Source organism: Lissotriton vulgaris, chromosome 2_1 (genome assembly GCF_964263255.1).
Source record: "Lissotriton vulgaris chromosome 2_1, aLisVul1.2, whole genome shotgun sequence".
In the NCBI taxonomy this organism is placed as follows: Eukaryota; Metazoa; Chordata; class Amphibia; order Caudata; family Salamandridae; genus Lissotriton; species Lissotriton vulgaris.
This window is the reverse complement of record NC_141687.1, coordinates 961,524,959-961,549,236: the sequence shown is the minus strand read 5'-3', so window position 1 is coordinate 961,549,236 and position 24,278 is coordinate 961,524,959. Positions and strand designations below refer to the sequence as shown.

General features: G+C 42.2%; 1 protein-coding gene across 2 annotated transcripts in view; it reads right to left on the bottom strand.

Moving 5' to 3' along the window:
* Positions 1–24,278, bottom strand: part of DLGAP3 (DLG associated protein 3) — a 483,972-nt gene that overhangs the window by 10,287 nt on the left and 449,407 nt on the right. For both annotated transcript variants that reach the window (XM_086956531.1, XM_086956533.1), the window contains 3 exons: positions 18,975–19,402; positions 18,060–18,151; positions 15,650–15,793 (listed from right to left, as the gene is read on the bottom strand). In XM_086956531.1, the coding sequence (XP_086812657.1) occupies positions 15,650–15,793; positions 18,060–18,151; positions 18,975–19,402 (664 nt within the window). The remainder of the gene's footprint in view (positions 1–15,649; positions 15,794–18,059; positions 18,152–18,974; positions 19,403–24,278) is intronic.

The following is a 24,278-nucleotide window of genomic DNA, read 5'->3' as shown; positions in this document are numbered from 1 at the left end:
GCCACATCAGTCATTCCGGAAGCATGGAAGGGCTCAATCCTCCACCCAATACACAAAAAGCGAGACCCCACTTGACCTGAAAACTACAGGCTAATCCCCCTATTAGACGTGGATGGCAAAACATTTGCCAAAGTGCTCCTACAAGATTTAGAATATTGAATAACAGAAAACAAATTCATTCCGACCTACCAGACAGGGTTCATAACCAATGTTTCGACTTTAGCCAACGTCATTGCCCTCACTAATTTGAGTTCCAAAGCATATGAAACAAATACTCCACCTTTATATGCCTCTTTTGTTGACTATAGTGCGGTCTTTGATGGAATTGATGGCATGGAGAGGATGTAGCCTTACAGCTAGAGCAGTCGACCACGAAGCTGGGGAACCAGGTTTGAGTCTCGGCAGGGATACTCAACATCCTGTGATTCTGGATAAATCACTTAACCCCCCCGTGCCTAATAAAAAATGAATGTATCCATCTGTAATGAAAATGGTGCTCATGTAAAGTGCTCTGATACCTTATTTATTCGGTCAAGTTTGCGCTATATAAGACTCTCTCTCTCTCTATATATATATATAAGACTCTCTCTCTCTCTCTCTCTCTCTCTCTCTCTATATATATATATATACAATTTCTTATGGAGAAAACTGGTAGGATGGGGCATCCCAAAACAATTGCTTACAGTAATTGCAGCATTATACATGGGCACTTGGGTGAGGATCAAGATAACACAATCACACGCCACCCCACAGATCCTCACCACCAGAGGTCTAAAGCAGGGATGCGTACTTGCCCCGACCTTATTCAAATTGTACAGAGCAGATCTTGGGGAAGGACTACTGAAAGGCAGAACCTTTCCACCAACGCTAGGCCAGGAGAAACTCCCAATAATACAATATGCGAATGACTTGGTATTGATGGATCAGACCTGCATCGGAATGAGGAGGGCCCTGGATATATAAGACACGTAATGCTCTCCATGCGAACGCTGGGAAAACAAAAGTCCTGGCCTTTGGCCAATGTCCCAAAAACACCAACTCAAATAGCAACTCGGCCCACTAAAAATAGGCATGGCCTCCAAACATAATTACCTCAGAGTTTGGATGATGGACACAAAAAAACAAACACAGCAGACAAATGAAGTAGCAGGAAAAGCTGCAAAACGACATAAGCAGTATCAAAGCTACATCCTAAACTAAACAGCCGCTATGCTGAGGCAATTCGAAGAGTCATCAGGGCTAAACTTGTAGATACAATAAACTATAGCGACCTTGCCTGTCCTGGAAGGCTAACTGAGACAGTAGAGCGGTGCCACACAGCGTCATATTAGAAAATATTTAGCATGCCAAAGAACACTCTGCGCACTTTAATCCGGGTTGAATTCAATCTAGTAAGCATGGATATAGCGTGCAAAAAAGACATTATCAATTTCTATCTTCAGGTGAGCTGATCAGTGCCCGGTGCCCTCAAGGCAATGTTCTCGGACAAGAAAAGCGCCTGGGCGAAGTACCTGGGCACAGCTGGATCAACGTTAAATATGGACCCAGCTCTCTTGTTAGCTCGCCAATCACCAAAGCACAACTAAAGAATAAACTAAAGACACATGCTGGGAAGGTTTCGAGGAATTTGGACTTAAACCAGGTAAAAAGCATCAGAGGCGCGGAGGAGCTTGCAGTATCCTTTGAGGTCTCCCTTTGCCCACCTGAGAGCAATTGGAGTGTGTATTTTCCAATTAGAAATTGGAAAATAGGCATTCTAATTGCTTCTAACAACACCCACAAGGAAATACAGGGCACACTGGAAAAACGGGGCTCCGGGGCAGGAGAATATGCTGTGCAAATATCACTCTTAATCGGTTGCACCGTATTGTAGGCTGCTGCACAAGCTTATTACAACAGAGATGCAGGAATTTAAGGCCAATCTTTATGCAGCACGAAATAAGAACATGCAAGGAAGCACTATTGCTCATATACACATCATTGACTCCGAAGGACCCAGCACAGTTTAGCAAATTATTTGGGGAAACAGGCAGATTAATACCAGAGTTTGGACAAACAATGAGGGCAGTCCACCAGGGCCAAACTATAATTTCATAAATATTTTATTGCCCTCCTACTTGTATTTACCGTAGCTTAGCCTTACTCATCTAAACTTAACTAATACACATAAGACCAGTTCAGTCCTGTCAGGAACACATTAGCAGAAGAAACACTGGACTAGAATACCGCACCTCAGCCTCAGCATGTTATGAAGTCATTAGTAATATGTAGCACAACATGGTCTAAATTCATAATAAAATATCAGGTTTTCAAGCACGGTTTTATGTGGTCTACCTGTTTTAACTGCTATTTGCACAAGGCCGCCCAATCCTCTTAAACTGGCACTTTTTATACATCACTTGATTGAATAAATGATTAAAAAAAGACATGTATTTGCACAGATTTTAAGTTCGATCTAATCATGTCTGCAATATCCTTGATTTGAATTAGTTATTTTAGTGGATTAAATTGTCTAGATTAATCAAATTAATTTATCATTAACCACAATTATTTTTATAATTGTAACTTTCACATTACGGCTTGAAACGGATTTATTTAAAGAACGCTGACAGCTAATTAACTTCAGGTGAAATTTTTATTATGTATTATCATGAGAATGAAGTTTGCGCTCTTTGCTATGGGTAACCTCATGAGGCCTTTGCTCTCAAATAATGTACACTGATTGGATTATTTCCACAAAAGGAATCAACGTCTGTTGATATTTTAATTAAGCTTCTTTCAATGACGACATTTTCTGTACAATGTTTTTACCATGCTAAAATTGTAATGTTTTTAATGACCTAAACAATAAAAATCTTCTTCTACACACATATAGCCATCAAGAGATTCAGACCTTTCTTGGTCAATGCCAAGACACCTATCAAGGGGTAGTTCAACATTCTCTGATTGTCTACCTGCTCAGCCAAAACTGTGATGTTGTATATGCAGAAGACCAGGAAAAAAATGTCACCTTCTCCACCAGGACCTGCTGATATGGTGGTCGTGGTCTCACTGGGAATGATGGTCAGGCCCATCCTCCTGCATCGCTAACCTCTCCACAGAGAGTCCAACTATCCCCACAGCCTTCTTTGGAGTTTCTAGAACCTGTTCTTTTGTCTCACCAGGAGGATGTCTGGCCTCAAGAGGAGCATCATCAAGAGTCAAGGGAAAGATCACCTTGTGGGAGTTCTCGCAAGACATACAGGGAAGAGGAGCCAGAATATGCCTCATGATGTAGACCTCATAATTCACGCAGTTCTGAGTCAAACGGTCCTTGGAGGAGAAGACCATGTAAGTCTTCCTCTATGGAATTAGGTTCTGTATCATCCTCTTCATCTGGTTGCATCTGATTCAGCTTCTCCGGTTTCTATACCCTCCAGGGTCTCACCAATTGATGACTTCATCACACTCCATTAGTATTCGAACAGGCTTTAAAGAAGTTTCATCTTCAGACTTTGACGCCAGAAATCAGTACTTCCATCATAATTTTGAGGCTATTCATACAAAACCATGAAATGTCCTATTCTTCCATTTGTACCTGATATAATGAAGCCGGTGACAGAAACCTTTATGCATCCTTTCTCACTTCGAGTACAGAAAAGAAACGAAGAACCACTGATTCTGTCACCAGGTTTCTGAAAGAGTTTTCCTTAGTGGTACCAGCTGCAAAAAAATGTATTCAATGTGGCTGCCTCACCTTTTCTAAATCCACCTCAGATTGAACTCTTTGGAAATAAAACGTGTCAAATGCCTGGAACATGCCTGTATTCAGCTTTGTTAAGCCAGTATGACCATTCTTTTTGGGATTCAATGGGCCAATTTATGGAACATCCTCCAAGAGTGAAAAGAGAAAGCTTCATGGAGGATGTCAAGCAATGGATGTTAATATCTTATAGCTTTATTGGTGTTGCAAGGGATTTTTCAAACCTAGCTTCCAGTAGCAGTCGCCTGTCTTAGGTGGTAGGGTGGCCACAGAGGGGCAAGAAGGACAGGGGCTTGAAATAATATAAAAGAAAACAAAAGAAAATGTACCTTGCTGCCCTCCTCCCACTGACGCCGCCTCGCTGCTCCTCTTGTCGCTGTTGGGCCCAAAAGGGATGGGCCCTCAGGGCACAGGCTCCATATCCAATCCAGATGCTGCTTTAGCATGCAAGCAGCCCTATAAATGGTCTAAGAGGCCTTGTTTGCGGCTCAGACGGTGCTTTGGAACCTGCTAGGAGAATCATAAGTGGGCATGTGTGCTTGGCCGGCCCAGGACTGCCGGCCAAGCACACATGCAGACTTATGAGTTCACGTTACTCTTTCTCTGTGACATACCCGGCCCATCCCTATAGTTATCGTATTATGGGGCTCAGAAAAAAAAAAAAAATGAAAATACATTTGTTATTGTCATTTTATTTATCATCTGCTGGCACAGTGTTAAAGGGGTTCTTATATAAGCAAGTTCCAGTCAGATATATAAAAGAATCTTCCTTTTATTACAAGTTCTTCGCAGCATCAATCCCACACACCAGCCTGGATCTGAAGCTCGGCAACAACTGCCTAACTTTCAATCCCCTAACACCTTCGAATCTCATGACGAGCTCAGCTCATCATGAGCCATGGTGCTCGTGTGCTCATGACGAGCTGAGCTCGTCATGACCTTTAGAACGCTCGCACGCTGGGCTAATTCCCCTGCTATGCGAACGTTCTAAAGAAATGGGTGTGGTCATGACGAGCTCAGCTCGTCATGAGCACACGACCACCGTGGCTCATGACGAGCTGACCTCGTCATGAGCACAGGGGTGCTATGCGCACCCCCGCCCCCCCAGCACAGCATGGGAATTTGCCCAGCTGCGAAGGGGCTAATAGAATCTATCCCAAACATTCTGAATACAACATAGAAACAGAACAGCTTAACATTCTAAATAAGATGAACCACAGAATATAACACGCAGGCTGTGGGGCAATGCTCTTCCACCATTGCAGAGGAACCGCCCATGCTAGCTACTGCAGATGTTTGCCATTCAGTGGGTTTGAGACATTCTTTGTGGCTTAGACAAAGCTCTTAACCCCCACAAGTTCAGCAAAAAGGCTGGATTTCCTGTTTAACAGTTCTTCTCTTTTCAGATCTCAGGCAGATGAGGAGAGTCAGAAGACAAAATCAGAAGTGAACATTTTAAGTCACAGGATTAGAAAAACGTAAAGAATTTCCCTGCATTCAGTTTCGATCCTTCAGAAAGAGCAGGCAACACTCACACATACCTTCTCTAGAAGGCAACAGATGGAGCAAATACAGCACTAACTGCAGTCTATTAAAAAAACAAAAGCCTTTATGTGGAAGAGGTGGCAGTCAGAAGCTCTATGCTGCCTCGAGGAAAGCACCTACAAAGCAATGGCTCCTTTGCTCTGCCACCACCAATGGGCACCCGGTGGGCATAAGTATTTCCAACATCTACAGACATGGAAGGCGATTACAAAAGATGTGGGAGAGCTAGATAGAATACAGAATGGGTAAAATATTCAGATTTTTCAGTACCACTTCTCAGAATGGGTAAAAACTTTAGATTTTTTAGTACCACTTCTCAAAATCTACAAAGGGGCTTAACTCCTGCAATCCTGGATCTGCTGATTCAGATCTCAATACTCTTGGAGAAAGGTATAAGAGAGTCAGTGCGAGACATCAGTTGGCCAAAAGAGTTTACTTGTGCTGTTTCCTTATCAAAAAGAAGGGCCCCAAACAAGACTACTATCCCGTTCTGGATTTGAAAAGAGCAAGCAAATGGATGACAAGCGAAAAATTCAGGCTGCTCGCTCTCCATCAAATTGTTTCCACATCTTCAACAGGAGGAGTTGGCCTAACGGCTAGGGCGGTCGACCTTGGAGCTGGGGAACCATGTTCGAGTATCGGCAGGGAAGCGTAACATCCTGTTATTCTGGGCAAATCACTTAATCTCCCTGTGCCTTACAAAAATGAATGTGTCCTCATGTAACGCAGCTGATGCTTGTGTAAAGCGCTCTGATACTTAATACCTTCGGGTCAAGTTTGTGCTATATAAACCGCCGTAAAAAAACCAGCGCAATTGGAAGTGCAGTTAAAATTTTATTTTCAGGATGATTATTTTCATACGCCTATATGTGCACATCAGAGAATTTATCTGAGATTCAAAGTTGGCAAAACACTACCAATATAAAGGTCTTCTTTCTGGACTGAAGTCAGCTCCGAGGAATTTTTCAAACATCGTAGCAGTAGCAGTGGCTTACCTCCATGAAAAGAGAGTGTCTATCAGCACCTGGATGCCAGCGTAATCAAGTCTTGTCACAAGCCTCTTCAGTACTTTGAGCTGACAGTAAACCTATTTTGCAAACTAGGTTTTCCCCTGTATGAAAAAACCCATCATTAGTCCTACTCTGACTATTTCATAGTTGAGAGAGACCCTAGGTACTGGAAAAAAACATGTCTCTTTCTCAAGACATTTTTCTTTGCGTTTATCAGAAATGCCTACAACTCTGAACCATGCAGTACCTTTAAGTTTATCTCTTCATGGATCCATGGCCTCATGCATCTCTCTAGTGTTGGATATAAGGTTACACAGGAGATCTCTGCAAACAATGTTCTGAAGATCGCTGGTGCCAGAAGTCACCGAGTTGGGATGACAAGGTACAGCTGTCTTGTCATGCCCTCTAATCCTTGAGGTGATGGTGCAAAAAAGAAAGAAAATCCTTCTGGCTGGAGTACCCCTCCTCCTGTGATTCCTCCTCAGACCATGGTGACTGATGCCTCTTTAGAAGTATGGAATGCTCAAATGGACAATCTAACTACTATGTGGTATCAATGGGGAAGGGATACCAAATCAACTGGTTTATGCTGGGGATGCTAATTTTGCTCTAAAATCCTTTCCCAGTGATGAAGCTAGCCCATTTTCTTCCTCAGATGGATAACATTTCAACTGTGTAATATCTAAACAAGTAAGGGTGTTTGAAATCCAGAGTCCTCTCCAAAGAGGATCAGATGACTTGGGGCTGGCTGCTTGCAAGAGGAATACAACTGACGGTGAAGCATCGTCTAGGACTTTGAAATGCAACTGCAGATGGATTCAGTTGTCATTTGCTGGAACAGCATACGCGAGATATAAACAATGAGGGATTGTCAGGCATCTTTTCTTGTTGAAGCATCCAGGAACAGATTTGTTCAGTGCAGAAGAAAATGCAAAATGCCGTATTTACACCTCCAGATTTTCAGAACCTCAGTCACTGGGGAATTCACTTTTGATAAGCTGTCCGAAAAGATTTCTCCACACATTTCTTTCAAATCCTCTTCTGTCTCAGGTTATCAGCTAGTTCAAATTCAGTAAGGGGAAGATTATTCTCATTGCACTGGACTGGCCCTGTCAGTGGTGGTAACTGACTTTCTTGAGATATCCATTCTGCCACACAAGAAATTTATGATGGACTCTTCCATCTGAGTCTACCACCACTCAACTTTACTGCCTGGCTCCTCAGGTCGTAGCGTATGGACATTTGAAGTTGCCTAATAACTGCATGGCTGTTCTGAGGGAGGCGAAGCACCCTCTTACTAGGTATTCTTATACATTCCAGTGGACAAGGTTTTGGATATGGTGTGTCAACAGACAAGTGGGCTTGGGAAGAAGCCAGGAAGTAAATATATATTTTTTTTATCTGACAAACATTGCTTTGCAGTTTTCTTTTGGTAGAATGCATTTGGCTGACACCATTTCTTATGGTAAGGCATTCTTTTCATCATTCCAGTAGAAGCTCTTATTAAAGTGTTTCCTCAAGTTAGATTACCTCCTCCACACTGGAAATTAAATGTAGTTCTCTTTAGTTAATGGGACCACCTTTTTAACCAATGCACTAAGTTAATCTATGTCACCCTTTATGGAAAGTGGCCTTTTGAGTGGCAATTACTCCTACCAGAAGGGTGAGTGATATTTATGTTGTCTGTACTGATGAACCATTAAATTTTCCTTGTAATAAAATGCCACTAAAAACTCATCCTTATTTCTTCAAACATTTGCGCCAGATTTCCACATAAATCAGACTTAGTCTTTGCCTATGTTTTTCCCAAATCCAATGTCCCAGCTACAGAGGGATTTGCATACTCTGGATGTTAAAAGGGAATTATGATATTATTTGGACAAGACTAAAGAGTTTTGTAAAGTCAAGCTACTCTTAGTTAATCAAGGTGCTCTCTGGACTGGTTTAGCCTAGTCTAAGCAGACTAAAGCCAGGTGGATAGTTTCTTGTTTGTTACCTGTTATGTGAAAGCTAATAGATCCTTCCCTGGTACGCCTAAAGCTAACCTTACTAGATGAAAGGTTGCTACTGCAGCTTTGATAAGGAATATCCCTATTCCTGACGCTTGTAAGGTAGCCACTTGGAGATGAGCCCATGCTGTTCCTAGGCATTATTGCCTGGATGGTGACTCTGGAATAGCTATTCTGGTGGGTCATGCTTTCCTTTGTAATCTATTTGCCTAAGGTTTAATCTCTTTGGCTATGATTGCACTGTTAATGTTGGGCATGATTGCTACTATAGTCTGCATTTTATGGATATAAAAGGAAATGCCATGGTGAAGAATGAAGCATTACTTACTTGTGTTCCTAGTTCATCACCATGGGTATGTTGTCTGACTTTAAAAACGCCCTTCCCACCATGTTTAAACTTAAAACGCTGCTACACGGTGCTAGGTCCCCCTGACTCCTGGAGAACCGTGATAATAGTCCCCATCTTTAAAAAGGGTGATAGGGTGAATACTAAATGTTATCGCCCAATATCCCTAAGTGACTGTACCTGTAAAATCATGGGTAGAGTCATTCTAGAAAGGCTGGAGGGCTGGGTATTGGAAACTGGAAAATTTTCTGACATCCAGTATGGTTTCAGGAGAGGCTTGGACACCATCGAACAGTGCCTCAACCTGCACCTAGTCATAGGTAAATACACCTTAGCCAAGCCTGGATCCCTTTATCTAGGGTTCATGGACCTGACGTCCGCCTTTCATTGGGTGCAGAGAGGGGGGCTCTGGGAGAAGATGTTGCAAATGGGCATTGAACCGCCGATTGTACACTTCCTAGCATCAATGTATCAAGATGTCACAGGGAGGGTACGCTATGGAGCAGATGGGGATCTTTCAGCCCCAATTAAGATGAACCAAGGGTACCCCAGGGCTGCGTGCTCGCTCCTTTTTTATTCTGTCTATATATACACGACCTAGAGAGCCATATTAAAACTGGGAACGTGGATGTTCCCCAAATAGGTGGCAGGTTGTTACCAGCGCTACTATATGCAGACGACTGTATCTTAATGTCTAGAACGGGAGTGGGGTTGCAGAGGCTTTTAACCAGTTTCAACAATTTCATGGATGATCTTGGCCTGAAGACAAACGTAGCTAAATCCAATATCATGGTGGTAGGTATATCCCCTGCAACGTTAAAGACATGCCTTATAAATAATGAAAAATTGCGTTATGTGCCCACTTTTTCCTACCTGGGAATTCTTTTTGAATCAAATAACACCTGGTCCCACCTATTAGAGGCTAGGATTAGGGGTTTTAATCAAACTTTAGAGGCTATTTTTAGGTTTACAAAAAAACTAGGCTCTCAACCTATTAAGGTAATGACTGAAATTTATAAAGCACGTACAAGTGCTGTCACCCTGTGTGGTGCTCGAGTTTGGGGCTCTTGTAAAATTGAATGCCTGCAGGGAACCGAGAATAGGTGTATGAAACGATTACTGAGCTTCCCTAAATCCACCGCTGCTAGCATCTGTCATAGCGAGCTTGGGGTGATTCCTCTATCCTTTCGTATACATTTGGCTCCTTTGTTGTTGTGGCATAACATTTGGGAAAAGGAAGCAGCAGTCTTAAATCATGCCATCATCCCATACTGCTTAAAATTGGATTGGGTGGATTGGATTAAATCCCACGGTTCTTTTATGTCAGGGCGCAACTGGAGACTCTGAGATTGTTGGACTGTTTTGAGAATCCCGAGAATATTGCCAAAATATCAAGGGCATAAGTTGAAAATTGATTTTTTAATTCTTTCATATTCTTTGAGAGACAGACAGGATACAATGAAGAAAAGGGTTGTAGACCATTCACTTCTAGTCTGCTCTCCAGGTATGGAGTTTTATTAATCCCTTCACCTTAGTCACTCCAAATTGTATTATGTCATTAGGTTCAAGTTTGGAATCTCCCAACTGTTGGTTTCATATCCCCGAGATGTGTATTCTGATACCGATTTGGACTTATGCCCCTGTGACTCAGAATCAGCACAGAGCACATTGCACTTTATGTTTTTTTGTAATCTGTATATTAATGAGAGACGTGCCTTTCTAAAACCACTGTTAAAATTTCTAGATATTAGAAAATGTCGGGCTGCCCTGAGTCATCTTCAGCTTTTAAATGATGAGTACACCTGTTTAATGGTTTATAAATATATTTCTTCCGCAGTTCGGACACGAAATATCATTGGAAAATGACTTTTTATCCTATTTATTTTTCCCACAGTGATTATTTTTTAAACCTACTCATTAATTGTGCTACTGATGCGTGTTACGTTCATAGTCGTCTCCTTGCTCATGGCATTTATATTGTATTCTTGTAATGTATTTTATTATGATATGATGATGTGTTCTTTTATGGCTGGCCACAGCCGAATAAAGATTTCATAATGATGATGAAAACCGTGACTTTTCTCATATAATTTCTTAATGCTCCAAAAATGGACTGTCTTACTGACACCCTGCTGGATTTGATGGCACAGTGTAGGCTGCCAAGGTTCTTAAAGAGGCAGAATTGAATTATACTATGTATACTATTTTTTATATTGGAGTACTATTTCCTGTTTTTATTTTATGTTGCTTAAGCAATTTTAAGTGATATTTCTCAGCCACATGTACTGCTGTTTATTCCATTTTGGTTATCTGGAAAACAGCAAATCTTTCTAGGTTGAGCATGTTTTCTTTAATCGATTGGGCTGGGAAACAAGAGTTTAAAAAAAATTATGCTCCGGGATCTCACACATGCACTGAGATATTCTAGCCTTTATGAATTTATGAGTTCAGTGGGAACATTCATGGTGGAAAACTAAGATTACAGGTAAATAACATATCCTTTCTTCCTCTATATTGCATAACTACACAATATTTTCCAACATCTAGCCCTTTATTGCACATTCTTGGCCCTGTTCAGGCACATTTTTCAATGAATCCTCTTCTCTCTAACTTTACCAATCCGCTTTTTTCACTCCCTAATTCTAATTTTGACACACCCCTCACTCCTATTACACTTTTTTCTGTGCACTTCCTTCTCCAACTCATCTTTTGGAAAACACTATGTGGTATATTCACAAGAACGTGCGATAACTATTGTCAAAGTAATCTATCGACAGAAAAGTTAGCACTGCCTAACCCCGATTTTTTCGTCATGATAGCGTGGAATTCACAAGCCAGTGCTACATGGTGATAATTACAGTGGAGAAAACAGGTGACGATAGTTATTCCTGTGTTAGCAGGTGATAGCTATGTAACCGCACATCAGCACCATATAACCCACCTTTCTCAACCCAGGTGATATCGCATTGCGAACATGGCCCTACAAATATTAGGATGTGAGTGTTAGGATATCAAGTGACTAACAAATGCAGGAGACATTGTCTGGTTCATTAAAATTTTGGTACGCAGCCTGAAAGACTGCTGTGACAACAGAGGCACTTTGCCCGACCTCTGTACCCCTGCTCTATTGAAAGACCCTGCCAGCCAGCACCTACAAGTGATAGACAGAAATGCATTCACAGGTGAATGCTGAGGGGTTGGCAGGTTATTAAAAAAATATGTCGGGGTCTGGGGGTGGTGGTGGGTGTTGGGACCCACATGGGTATTGGAGCTGGCTGATCCTTGCCTCCATGGCATCTGTGCGTCTTCAGGTGTGGCTCTTGGCTGGGCTCCTTTTCATGCTGTGGGTAGTTGTCCTGCTTTGCAGCAGCAAAAGGCAGGTGTAAAAACCTTAGTGCTACCATGGTTTATCCAGTGTTTTTGCTTCGCTTCGCAGATCTGGCAGTTCATTGTGAATGTGGTGTTGTGGTTTTCTCGTGTGTTTTTGCACGGGATCGCCTACTCTGAATCTCATTAGTTATTTATAGTTGGTGGTGTCCACGTGTAGATAAATTTTGGGGCAGTTATTGTGGGAATACTGGTTGTGTTTGCAGTTTGCATCAGCTTCTGAATGGGTTGTTAAATCTTTCTCCACTTTTGCTGCGTTAATGTGGAAATAAATCGGAGTTAACTCCTTGTGAATATGCCCCTTTATTGTTTTCTGCCGCTCACCACTCGCTTCTGCATTCTTTTTTTCATTCGAGCCCCAATTTTTAAAAGTAGGAAGGAATTCATCTGCACCTGAAGATTTACAACCTCAATTGATTCTAAACCTGATAATTTTGGAAATTCAGAAAGGTTTCCCAGGGTATGCATGTTCCCAGAGTATCACAGGTTTCCAAGGATATTGAGTGAAGATTTTTGTGCATTTGAAATCGGGATTTTCGCATGCACCGTTTTATGCACAGAAGTGAATTAGAAAATGCCACATTTATGCTTTTGAAGTTTTTATCACCACAGTGGAAATAATTTTCCTCATGGCGAAATCCAGCCTCTCACATTCCAGGACTTTGGGGGTGCTTTCATCTACATTGCCATCCTGGCAAGGAATTTACTTCTACCTTTTGTAGAAGTAAATCTATAAGGGGAACCTAGACAGAAAGAATACCTGCAAAGTTGTAAGTTAGTAGGTGTGCACAAATAATCCGTTTATATCAGAATCTTGGAACAGCCACTCCACAGTTGCTAGCCGCCCTTGAAAGTAACTTTACTGATACTAAAAACTTCATGTAAATAAATCCTTTTACAAGTGTAAAACCAACTTTTGTATTTAGCTAAAAGTGGTTTTACGTTTGAAAAAAAAAAGCTAACGTACTCTTCGTCACGTTTCTCAATTCACCAGTTGCTCAATTTCACCTTTTAACATACTTCATTCATTCTCATTTTCAATTTCTGTCCTCTGTTTCTCTTCCCCTTCTGCAACCAAACCCTTGGAATGGATTCCAACCTCTCTGCACTGTGTAAGGCCACCGTTGTAGCAGGATGGTCCCAGACTGAGAAAATCCGTAAATGTTGCCTGCGCGTAGAGGATATTTGTTACATTTCTTCTGAAAACAGACCCAAATTTGGGGCGGGGGTCTGTCTTTGGAAATAACTTACACACAGAGAGCACACAGTAATCCTGCTTTCGTAGCAGGTCCCACTGTGGACACAGGAGCTACTTTGGGATGGAAAATGACCATCACCCAGCTGGTGAAGTCAAACTTTGGTTGGAGCTTCGCAGGTGGGGTGGTGGAGCTGGTGCATCTGCCACTCCACCTGCAATGAAGCGGGTCCGCAGAAGTTTAAATGAGGACGTAGGAAGGACTTTCATCTTTTCATAAAACTCCTGGGTTATTAACCTGGTTAAAGGGCTTATAGCATAGCGGAACAACTATGAGCATGCGCAGGCGATGATGAGTGTCGGCAGGACAGTGCTCCTGAGCTGTCAGCTAACATTATACTATTGAGGCATCATTACACCAACTACAAATCCCTACGGCCTCCTGAACGAGTGAATGGTTTAGGTTGAGCATGCGCCCTGGTAGATCGGGCGATCACTAATCTAACTAACATGCTCATTTGGCTTGCCCCGTCTAGTCAGGTGACAGGCATTATCCAATCATGGGGACTATAAAAGACACTAAAAGACACTGTCCAAGGAACACAATTACCTCCCCTTCGGCTTGATCAATGAGAGGGGTACCGCGGACAGGTGCGCCCTGGCACAATAACCTGACCTTCTACCATATTAATTTATCTCTGTGGTGGTTTGGTATTTATTACAAACTTTGGAGGAATCTACATACAACTGCAAACTTACTGGTTCACTGTTTATTCTTGGTGACATAAGACAGTTTTAATTATGACTGTGTATAAAGATCTGAGATTTCTTGATCCAGGTGTTTTTTTCTGATTCCCCTACACATTTTTTGTTTACTAGTTTATCATTGAGTCTAGACCCTGGGTCAGAGGTCTATGGTCTGCTTAGTTTTGTGTCAACAAAAAAGTATTTTTAGGGAAAGAGAATACACATACAACTGATGAGGGTGTGTTCCTTCTACCCCATATAGAGCGGGGCCTCCACTACCGAGCAGTTGCCGGGTGAGGTGAGGTCTACTCCCACATAAAGCTGGGTGAGTACACTTAGAATGTTAGTATAACATTTGTTCAGCATAATTTATATGTTTATCCACCTTAGGGGGTACTTTCTTCTTATGTAATTTTTATACAGCAGATATATATTGATACTAAGACACTTATTGTTGTTGCAGAAATGAATTGCCACCCTATATAAACCGGATACTAGGAGAGATCAGTGTCCACCAAGTTTTGGTAGGCTATATAGTAACAATGATTTAAAATGTTCTAAATTTATTTATACACATTATTCTTACATTATTGCAGTAGCGTTTACCACGCTTGGTCCTGACGAAAGCCAGGTTACTATCACCTATTTGGCTGAAACATATTGACCCTTGTCCTATTGCTATGAGATTGTCATTTTTTCAAACTATCAGCCTTTCACCTTTTTAATCTTTGCACCTGCGAACACTTAATAAAGTATAGATGTGCTTCCCGGTAGCCATTTTTAAACTTCACTATATCTTATTTTGTTCTGCACTGCAAAGTTTTCAGCACCACTTTTCTGAGATCATACTTGGGTGGATCGCTCATCTCTGGAGTACAGTGCAATAAGGTTCACCCGAGCCAGGGGTGTGCTGCACCGGATTTGTTTATTTCATTCCCAGATGACGATGCTCCGCCGGTGTGGTGGGCTGATGGGATTCATCTCAACATAGTGGGGCTGAATCTGCACTGTTTCTACACTTCTTTGATTGTTCTTTCTAGATTCTTGGTCTCTTTATAGATTGACCGTTTTTCTCCCTTTTTGTTGTATGCATCTGCCACTCCACCTGCAATGAAGATGGTCCGCAGAAATTTAAATGAGGACGTAGCAAGGACTTTCATCTTTTCATAAAACTCCTGGGTTATTAACCTGGTTAAAGGTCAAAGACAGGCAATTTCATTGGTGTATCCTAGCAACAGTAATTTTACTTAAACATGGCCCTTTTTAAAGACATTGTTTTCAGAGTTCTGTTGGGGACACACCGTTTAAATTGTGTGCATTAATGTGCTAGATACTCTACAAGGGCAACATTACGGAGAATCAAGAGTGCACTGAAATGTACTCTTGGTACTGCATAGTCTCTACAGTGTGGGAGAGATATGCTTGCCACTGTCTACTCTAGCGCACAACACTCCAGAAGTCAACTGTTGGTACTTTCTTTGTTCATCCTTTATTAAAGCATGAACTTACATATGATTTTGGCAAGATACTTTTTTCATCCAGTAGGCCGAACCTGATAACCTCTTAGTAACATGAAATCTGGTTTTTTACTCACAACCGCTCATGTTTCCTTTGGTAGTGCACTATGCTACGCAAACATCATCATGCATTCATCATTTACAACTGTACCTTTGGCTCCAGGAGGCTCCACCCATTGTTCTTCAGCTGCTGAAGCTCGGCAAACTTTAAACTGACATCCTCAAAAGAAAGCTGAAGGAGGTCCCAAAAGCCAGCCAGATCCTGCGAAGTGGGAATTGGAAATGCATTGGGGTCCTGGAAGGAAAGGAGAAGGTGTTATGGAATGGTTGAAACCAGGAAAAAAAAGAACTCAAGGACAAAGACATTACTGGGCTGAGGAAGAATTACCACAGGGTGAATAACATTGAGGGGACAACAGCATTTCGACAAGTCAGTGCCAAAAAAGGCGACCAAAATGTTTTTAGAATAAGGATGAGAGGAAAAAACAAAAAGGCACAGACAGATGAAAGACAACCACCAGACTGAAAAGGAAAAACAGAGCAAGAAGCCTGAGAATGTTGATGAAGGAATACACAAAGAACCAGAAAGTAAACACAGACAGAAAAGAGGAGGTGAAGGTGTCAAGAAACAGCAATTTAAATTACACAATGAAAAGAAGGAGGACATGAGGAATCAGAAGACATTGGCAAAATATATGAAGAGTGAAACATTCCAGGAATAATGAGACAAAGGGGGAAACCAAAAAACAAACATGTAGAACATTGGCTGTTACTCCTGGAATAAACATCCCTGAAATTACATGAAGGTTCCCCTTTAGTCATGCGCTGGGAACTATGTGGAAATAGCCTATCCCTATTGATGGACAACGTGTCCATGAGGTGAGAGAAAACTCCTAGAGGCCTGCAAGGAATTCTATATTGCAGCTGGGAGTTGATGATAAAGATATTTTAGTTGTGTTGGTGGGGGAGGTGGCTTGATGTGGGAATCCGTACAGGCAGAAATACAGTTCTGACCTCATCATGATACAGATTCCCTGGCATAAATACTCCTTTAACCCCTTCGCTTCAGGGTGTTCCCCCCCCCCCCCTCTTCCATGCTTGTGACGAGCTGAGCTCGTCATGAGGCATAGTGGAGCTGAACTCATGACGAGCTGAGCTCATCACAGCCACACCCGTTTGCGAACGTTCGGCACAGCGGGGAAATTATCCCCGCGTGCAAACGTTCCAACAGCTGTGACGAGCTCAGCTCGTCATGAGTGCAGCTGCACTGTGCCTCATGACGAGCTCTGCTCGTCACAAGCATGGAAGAGGTTAAAGAATTGATAAACTCCCTAACCCCCCGCCCCCCGTTCCATTGACAGCTGGTCTGAAAAGATCTGCCCCGGACAGGCTCGGACTGAGCTATTGATATTGTACGCGGCATAACCTGTTTTTGGGCCCTTCTGTAAAGATTGGTGTTGCAATGCCTTGGATAACAGAAGAGCTGCCCGACACTGAGCTTTTTCAGAGAGCATGTTCCCATTAGTAGGCGTGTATTACTTTTGGAAATTCCAGAGTTACTACTCAGAAAAAGAATTGTGATTCAGGATTCCTAAGACAAAGACTAAGGTGCTTTCTATGAGGGTAAAAAAAGTGCATGTACCGGAGAGCTGCGAGGCTCTCCTGTCCCTTAACTCCCAATCCTGACTTTCTGAGAGCCCCATCCCTCATTCCAGACCCGGATACACAGGTTTTATCCAATTTCAAACTTCGCCCCAGGATTGAGCCCTAGTGACTGAGTGAGGTATGCACTGATACTGCAACAATTTGATTTTTCTGCCCATGAAGTGCAGACGCAGAGATAGCACAGTGTAAAGGTGGGTAGGACCCTACCCCTAAGAGTCACTGCTCGCAGCAGATGGGAAACGGTGAGTTCCCCAATTCTGGGTGTACACCGACAAAAGAAAAAAATAGACTTTAGGCAGCTGTTTGTCAGATATGTACCTCAAATTTGGGTAGCAGAAGGTCTATTAAGATCTATTTTCGGTGCTACCACTTTTCCAACATCATAATGTTTCCCCTCTTGAACTGCGCCCATCGTTTTAGCTCTGTTTTACAAGGCTAACCCTTCAGGCCCAATTTAAAAGACCGTAATCATTTTGCATTACCAAATGCAGCGAGTGATGCAAAATATAGCTTTAAAATTCATCATTCATAAAATGGAGGAGAGCATCGTTTGTTTGTATTTACTAAAACATTTACTGAACAAGTTAAAAGGTAAAAAGGTTTCGAAAATAAGAGAGCCATATTTGATCAATGTAAGAAGATAATCAATAACGTCCCTTGTCGAACTCTGGATTTGGGAGAAAGGCGTTTTTGCCAAAGTTTCTCTAATCAGAGATTACCACTGAGTGGATTAAATACAAAATCTAAAACAAATTGTGGGTAACTGATCAAGTAGACACTCAGTTTAGGCTAGCAACATTATAAGAAGAAAACTACAGATTTAGTAGCAAGGGCCATGCCGAAAGGCACCCATCAAATACAAGCAGTGCCACAAAAGCGAATCAAGAAATGCTCACCATGTTCTGTTGGCAAAGATGGAAAAACTGTTGCACTTTCTGGGACATGAGCAGCTGGGCACTTCCAACCGCACTGCGTATCTTCTCCAAAACTGGCAAAACAAAAACCAGGCAGGACGATGAACATCTTTTCTTCCAGGTTTATGCTTGGATGGTATCCATAAATTCTAAGCTAGAAGCTTGGTGTTGTTATTCCTGGTGCACATGCTACTTACATTCAGTGTACCCAGACATTCATCCATTCTTAGAAGCCTTCCAGTTGTAAGTGGCTCCGAGTTACTCCTTTGCCACATAGGGATCATAAACATGGTAATATGCTCAGAGTAGTCTCGCATTTACAATTATCAACAAATCTACACATCTACTCCTGTAAGAGGGTTTTAAAGTCCTAATCATGGAAGAACTCAAAGACGCAAGCACTGTGATTGTATCAGGAGGATAGAAACAAGGCTTAACCTCACAGTTTAAGGCAGTGACATTGGATTAAGATGGTATGGACAGGTCTTCAGCTCCACTGACTGGCTATGGAAGTGGATCAAGAGGAAAATGATAGGCCTTGGATGCCAGTGATAGAAGCATATATCTAAAAATATGTGAGTGAGAGCCTACATTTTAGTTAATTTGACATCAAAAGGAGGAGGGACCTGTGACTCCCAATGGCAGACTCTGGGACTCGATCGGAAAGAAAAGACAGATGTGCCTTTGCCTCTAATATTAGGTACCAGTAGAGGAAAAGGAGTGAAAGCAACATGCCCCATTGCAAAGTATGCTCGTATCTTTTAAAAATTTGTTATATAGTTGCAAGCATTTTGCCAGATCCTGAGGATCAATGAACCATCTGGCACATAAAGGTTGCCTTGCCATATGTCTTCGTTTTGCCCACATCTATTAGGATACACATTGTCAAATACTTACTCTCCTCAGGAAGGTCATAATCTTCAGCTTCTCTCTCCATCTGCTGGCACCATCCCTCCATCCTCTCAACCTCGGTTTGGAGCATTTTGATGAACCATTCCCCATCTCTATGACATGGAGAAGCTCGGCCGGAGTCAGGCAAGCTGCGGGAGCCCCTCTCCAGCCAGGCCTCACCCTGCGGGACCTCCATGGTGTCATACTGCATCTGGTAGTCCTCCCGGTAGGCCCACTGCCCTTGTGTGTGCACTGTTTTGTACACTGAGTACTGCGTGCTGGAGTCTGTGGGCTCAGAAGCATGCCTGTGAAATGAGCGCCCAAACTGTAGGCCCTTGTCCTCCGTGGCCACCGAGAGGCTGGGAAACCCTTCCAGCTCCAGGTCCGCCTGCACACCGGCTGTCACACTGTTGGAGCGCTTGAAGCGAGCCCGCCTGCAGGAGACAAAATGACAGCAAGTCACTTGGTGGAAATTGATATTTTGTCTAACAATTATGTTTCTGTCATACAAAATAAACAAAACTATTGTGGATAATATTGTTTCCAAGAGTAACATATGGACCTATTTAATGGCAACATTATTCTATTTGAGATACTGATTTTCAGACTGCTACAAAATTGCTGGCAATTTCTGTTGTTTTCTGTGTCATTCACACAGGATAGCTCCACCAATATGGGATTGAATCAAAGGATATTTGCACCCATATGAGATTAGCTTGGGATTGCTCTACTACGATGGAAATTGTACAAATGAAAGCGCTCTTGTGATGGCTTCTGCATGACCCAAAGGATAGTCTAGCCATGTCCTGCTTGTCACAATCAGATTCTCCATAATTTGACTGAGAAAAATGAGCACCACCAAGGGCATTTCTACAAAGCTCGACTCAGTAAAAAATAATGTCTCTGCCATGAAGGTATTGACAAAAGGCAGTGCTCTATCTTCATAGAGCGGGTATAAAAAAGTATCCATTGTGATGGAATTAGTGGAAAGGATAACTCTGCCCTAACAGGATTAGCACATGGGATTATTTCACCATGATAGATCTGGAGAAAGGGGAGACATCATTTACAATGAATGTGCTACAACGTATTCCATTACAACGCGGTTGTTAAAACGCCGCGTTGTTACAACGCAAACCATTACATCGCAAGTTGTTACAACTACTTGCTGTAGGAGGCAGAAGGTATTGGATTTACAATCCAACACCTTCCCTGCTGTTACAGAAACTGGAGTAGGAATAGTAAATTATACTATTCCTAAATTCAGCATGCCTCCTCCATCAGGTCGTTGTAACGACTTGCAATGTAATGGTTCGCGTTGTAACAACGAGGTCATTGTAACGGAATGCGTTGAAGCGCATTCGTTGTAAAGAGATAAATTCAGAGAAAGGATAGCTCCACCCTCATGGAACAAGCACAAGGGATATATTTTAACATGATGGAATATGTACAAACTATAACTCTGTCATAATGGGATTGGCAAATGGAGCGGTTCCACCAGGATGGAATCCAGAGATAAGATAGCTCCACCATCATTGCATTAGTATGAAGTATGACTTCATCATGATGGAATCTGATCGTAAGGCTGCTTCATCATCAGGGAACAATTACATAAGCATGAACTACTAATCCCAAACTGATGAGATACTGTATTTCCATCTCCCGATGTCAGTTATGTACTGTGAAGGTTGTAGGCTATAGAATAATATCTAGTGTTCAATAAAGCACATTTAACAACGCTTAGTCTGTATAACTGTAAATAATAGGTGTTTATATCGTACACTTTGTGAGTACTTCAATATATTAACCTCAGAAGGATGACGGCAGTTTTGGTCTTGATGGGATTAAACTGTGAGACATGCAGATTATAAGGATTTCAGCTGTGACCACTTATTTCATTTCAGCCATATTGCTGCTCTTGAACCTCTCAGCAGAGCCTTTCTTTCTTCGAAGTGTCTTGGGTTATAGTGGTCCTGCAACAGTCTTTACAATTACTCTAGAGACTCAGTCATGAGAACTTCATACTAATGCGGGTTCGTATTAAGACAAGAAGTGCAAGAGTGCTTTAAGTTAAATGCACAAGGCACCAGACCCTGATTTTATTCAGATTGACCAATATCAAGCAACCCCTCAACTTCGAGTTGATGTCCTTACAAGAGTCTTTCGTGCTGCCCCAGCTGGCAATAGCCTCCCACTTTCTTGGCACTCTGCGATCATAATACCCTATGGTAAAGAGTGTGGCGCAAGAGATCTGTCTCCCTCTACCGACAATCTTAGATTGGTCTGGCGCGGCGTTGATAACACAGTCTTATTTGGTAAGATGGCAAGAGAATATTCGGCCCTAATTGATATCTGTTTGTCTTTTAAAGATCTTAATCCTGGTGTAGTCAGTGCCTCTATGCAATTATGTGAGGGCATTAAACAAATGGTATCTAGGTCCATTAAGGAAACACACTCCAGCCCTACATGGTTCAATAGCATTTGCTCAGCAGCAAACAGGGATCTTCGTAGGGCACTTGCAAAACACTGCAGAGATGAGGCTGTTATTAAACTGTTTAGAAAACGCTATAAAGCAGTCATCATGTTAAGAAAGGAGGAGCTAGTTAAAGAACGCTGGGACAATCTTGTAGGTGGCGTTACGGTAAACAACTGGAACGCCTTCTGGTCGGCTGTTAAAGACATGAAGTCATTGGCACATCCCCTGTCCTCGATTAGCTGTAATATCTCCAGTGAGGCATTGGTGGCCCACTTTTCCAAGATCTATTCAGCTCCAGTTCAAAACAGGGCCTCTATTGGGCATCTAGCTGTTACCAGGGTTCAGATAACTTTGTCCGAAGTGGAGGACACAATCCAACAGAGCCTGGGCAACAAAGCCCGCACGGCCTGCCTATCGATCTTATAAAACATCAGCCTGAATTCTGGGCGCCTCGTTTATTGAATGTTTTTAACAATTCAACAGTTTCACCAATACCAAATACATGGTCAACTAGCATTAGCGTACCAATTTTTAAAAAGGGATACCGTACCAACCCTAGTTGTTATAGGCCGATCTCCCTTATTGATAACACATTGAAAATTTTGGGGAGGATCCCATTCAATAAGGACATGGGCTGAGGAGGGTAATATTCTAGATTATTATTATTTTTTTTAACTCCCCCCCCTCCCATGCCCCCCCCCGCCCACCAGATTATTGTCAGTTAGGGTTTAGAAATGGCACTGTTGAGCAGTGCCTAAACTTCAATTTGATTATTGGTAAATATACAATAGCTAAAAAATCCCCTATTTACCTAGATTTTATGGACCTTACCTCGGCCTTCGATTTTGTCAACAGGTCCCGGCTTTGTCTATCCTTTTAAAATATGGTTTAGATGAGGTCGTAGTACCTTTTTTTAGCTGATCTACATAAGGGCCTGAAGGTTCCGGTGCGGATCAGTAAGGGCGGATAGGTATCAAATGACTTCAAAGTTGGTAGAGGGGTCAGGCACAGTTGTGTCCTGGCCCCTCTCCTTTTTATTCTTTATATCAATGACTTGAGCAAGTCATTGGTATCACTCAAATCTGATGTCCCAAGTATCAATGGTAAAAGACTCCCCACCCTATTGTATGCCGACGATGTGGTCCTAATGGCCCGCACACCAAATGCTTTACGTATTTTGGTGCGTGGCTTTGTTGATTTTGTGGCTGGTTTGGACCTATGTACTCATTTAAAGAAATCATTTTTAATGGCTTTTGGGATGAAAAAGTACTGTAATAATGCTATTATTTTAGACACAGAAAGTTTACAGAGCACTTGAACTTTTCCCTACTTGGGGGCTGGTTTTTGCAGGAAATGTTTTGTGGGCTGACCATGTGGCGCACAGTAGAAAAAAGTTTTCTAAAGCCATTACCAATATACTTGGCCTCCCCCAACCCAAAAAAACAGAGGTAGTTTCGGCCATTATTAAAAATGTTAAACTACAATGCACCCCTACTGCTACTTATGGTGCAGAAGTTTCGGGTTTCAGACAGTGTGATAGCATCCAGGGTGAAGAAAACAGATTTTGTTGCAAACTGCTGGGTGCTCCTATTTCTTCATCACAGTATGCCTGTCACAGTGAACTTAAACTGCCCTATATTGAAGATTACATTAAGGCCCTCCCACTACATTCTGGCTCGCGGTCTAGGTACCACCTACAGTCAAGCCAACGTGACCGAATCACAGCAGCATGTTGAGTAGGAGAAGTCGTAGAACAATGGTACCTTTTTTATGAACTCCTACATGCCTTTGTCAATCGGCCTCAATTACGCAGCATTCTTATCCTAGTGCACCCACAAGAGGCCCCGCCCTGCCTCCTCAGTGAGCGGTGACACCAATAACTTAATACTGAAAGACAGTTCAGTTCGATGTGCAGTGTCATAAATGGCCAGTCTTAGTAGTCCGTGCTTTTGAGAAGCACATTTTGCAATTGAGCTCTGGAAAAGTGTTTCTTTACTAGGGTGGGCGATCATCATTTCTGCTCGGGGAAGACAGGGTAAAAACAAAAATGCATGAAAACCATGGTTGTTTTTATACCCCAGAGCACACCGCTTTTGATGACTGGTCGATTCACAAACTTTTTAAATAACACATTATACCTGAGGAAAATGTGCTCTGTTAATCTGAACAATGCTAGACTATGTATTACACATGGCCATTGTGAAAAACTGTTGTAAAAATCAGACATTTCCTTTATGCCCAGGAACATCCAAGGCTATGCATATGTAACGAGGTTCACAAAAGCATGGCTGCAATGAAAATTAGATGGAAAATGTTGTCAAGAAAGCATGGTCTTGAACAGGGTTGTCCAAAGTCGGTACAAGAGAGGCTTATCCATTTTAAATGCTCTAAATGTTCATATAACCTACATTTACATACTGTTAACTTCAATGGAAGACAGTTAAACAGGCTGCTGCTATCCGGGCAAGGATTCAGTCCTGTTGGATCTATGTTGGACAGCACTGGTCTGGGCAGACAGGGAGATATCTGGCATGGCCAGGTGCAGGTAAGGCCTTGTAGTTTGAGAAGATGGGGTTCAGTGAAAAGGTTTGCAACTAAGCAAGGTTGCTTCATGTAGACGTCCTTCGCCATACACACCACACTTCATGTACACGACTTCCACAATGAGGCTTGTAAAAATATGACCACGAGAGGTGTACCAGTATTGGCTTTACCAATACTTGTACAACTGCAGTACAAGTTTCGCAAAAGTTAATAACGTAGCTATGTTGGAATTGTACTGTACACCTTATTCTTGTTGTACTGTTCCAAGGTGGCTGTCATGTTACATTTCA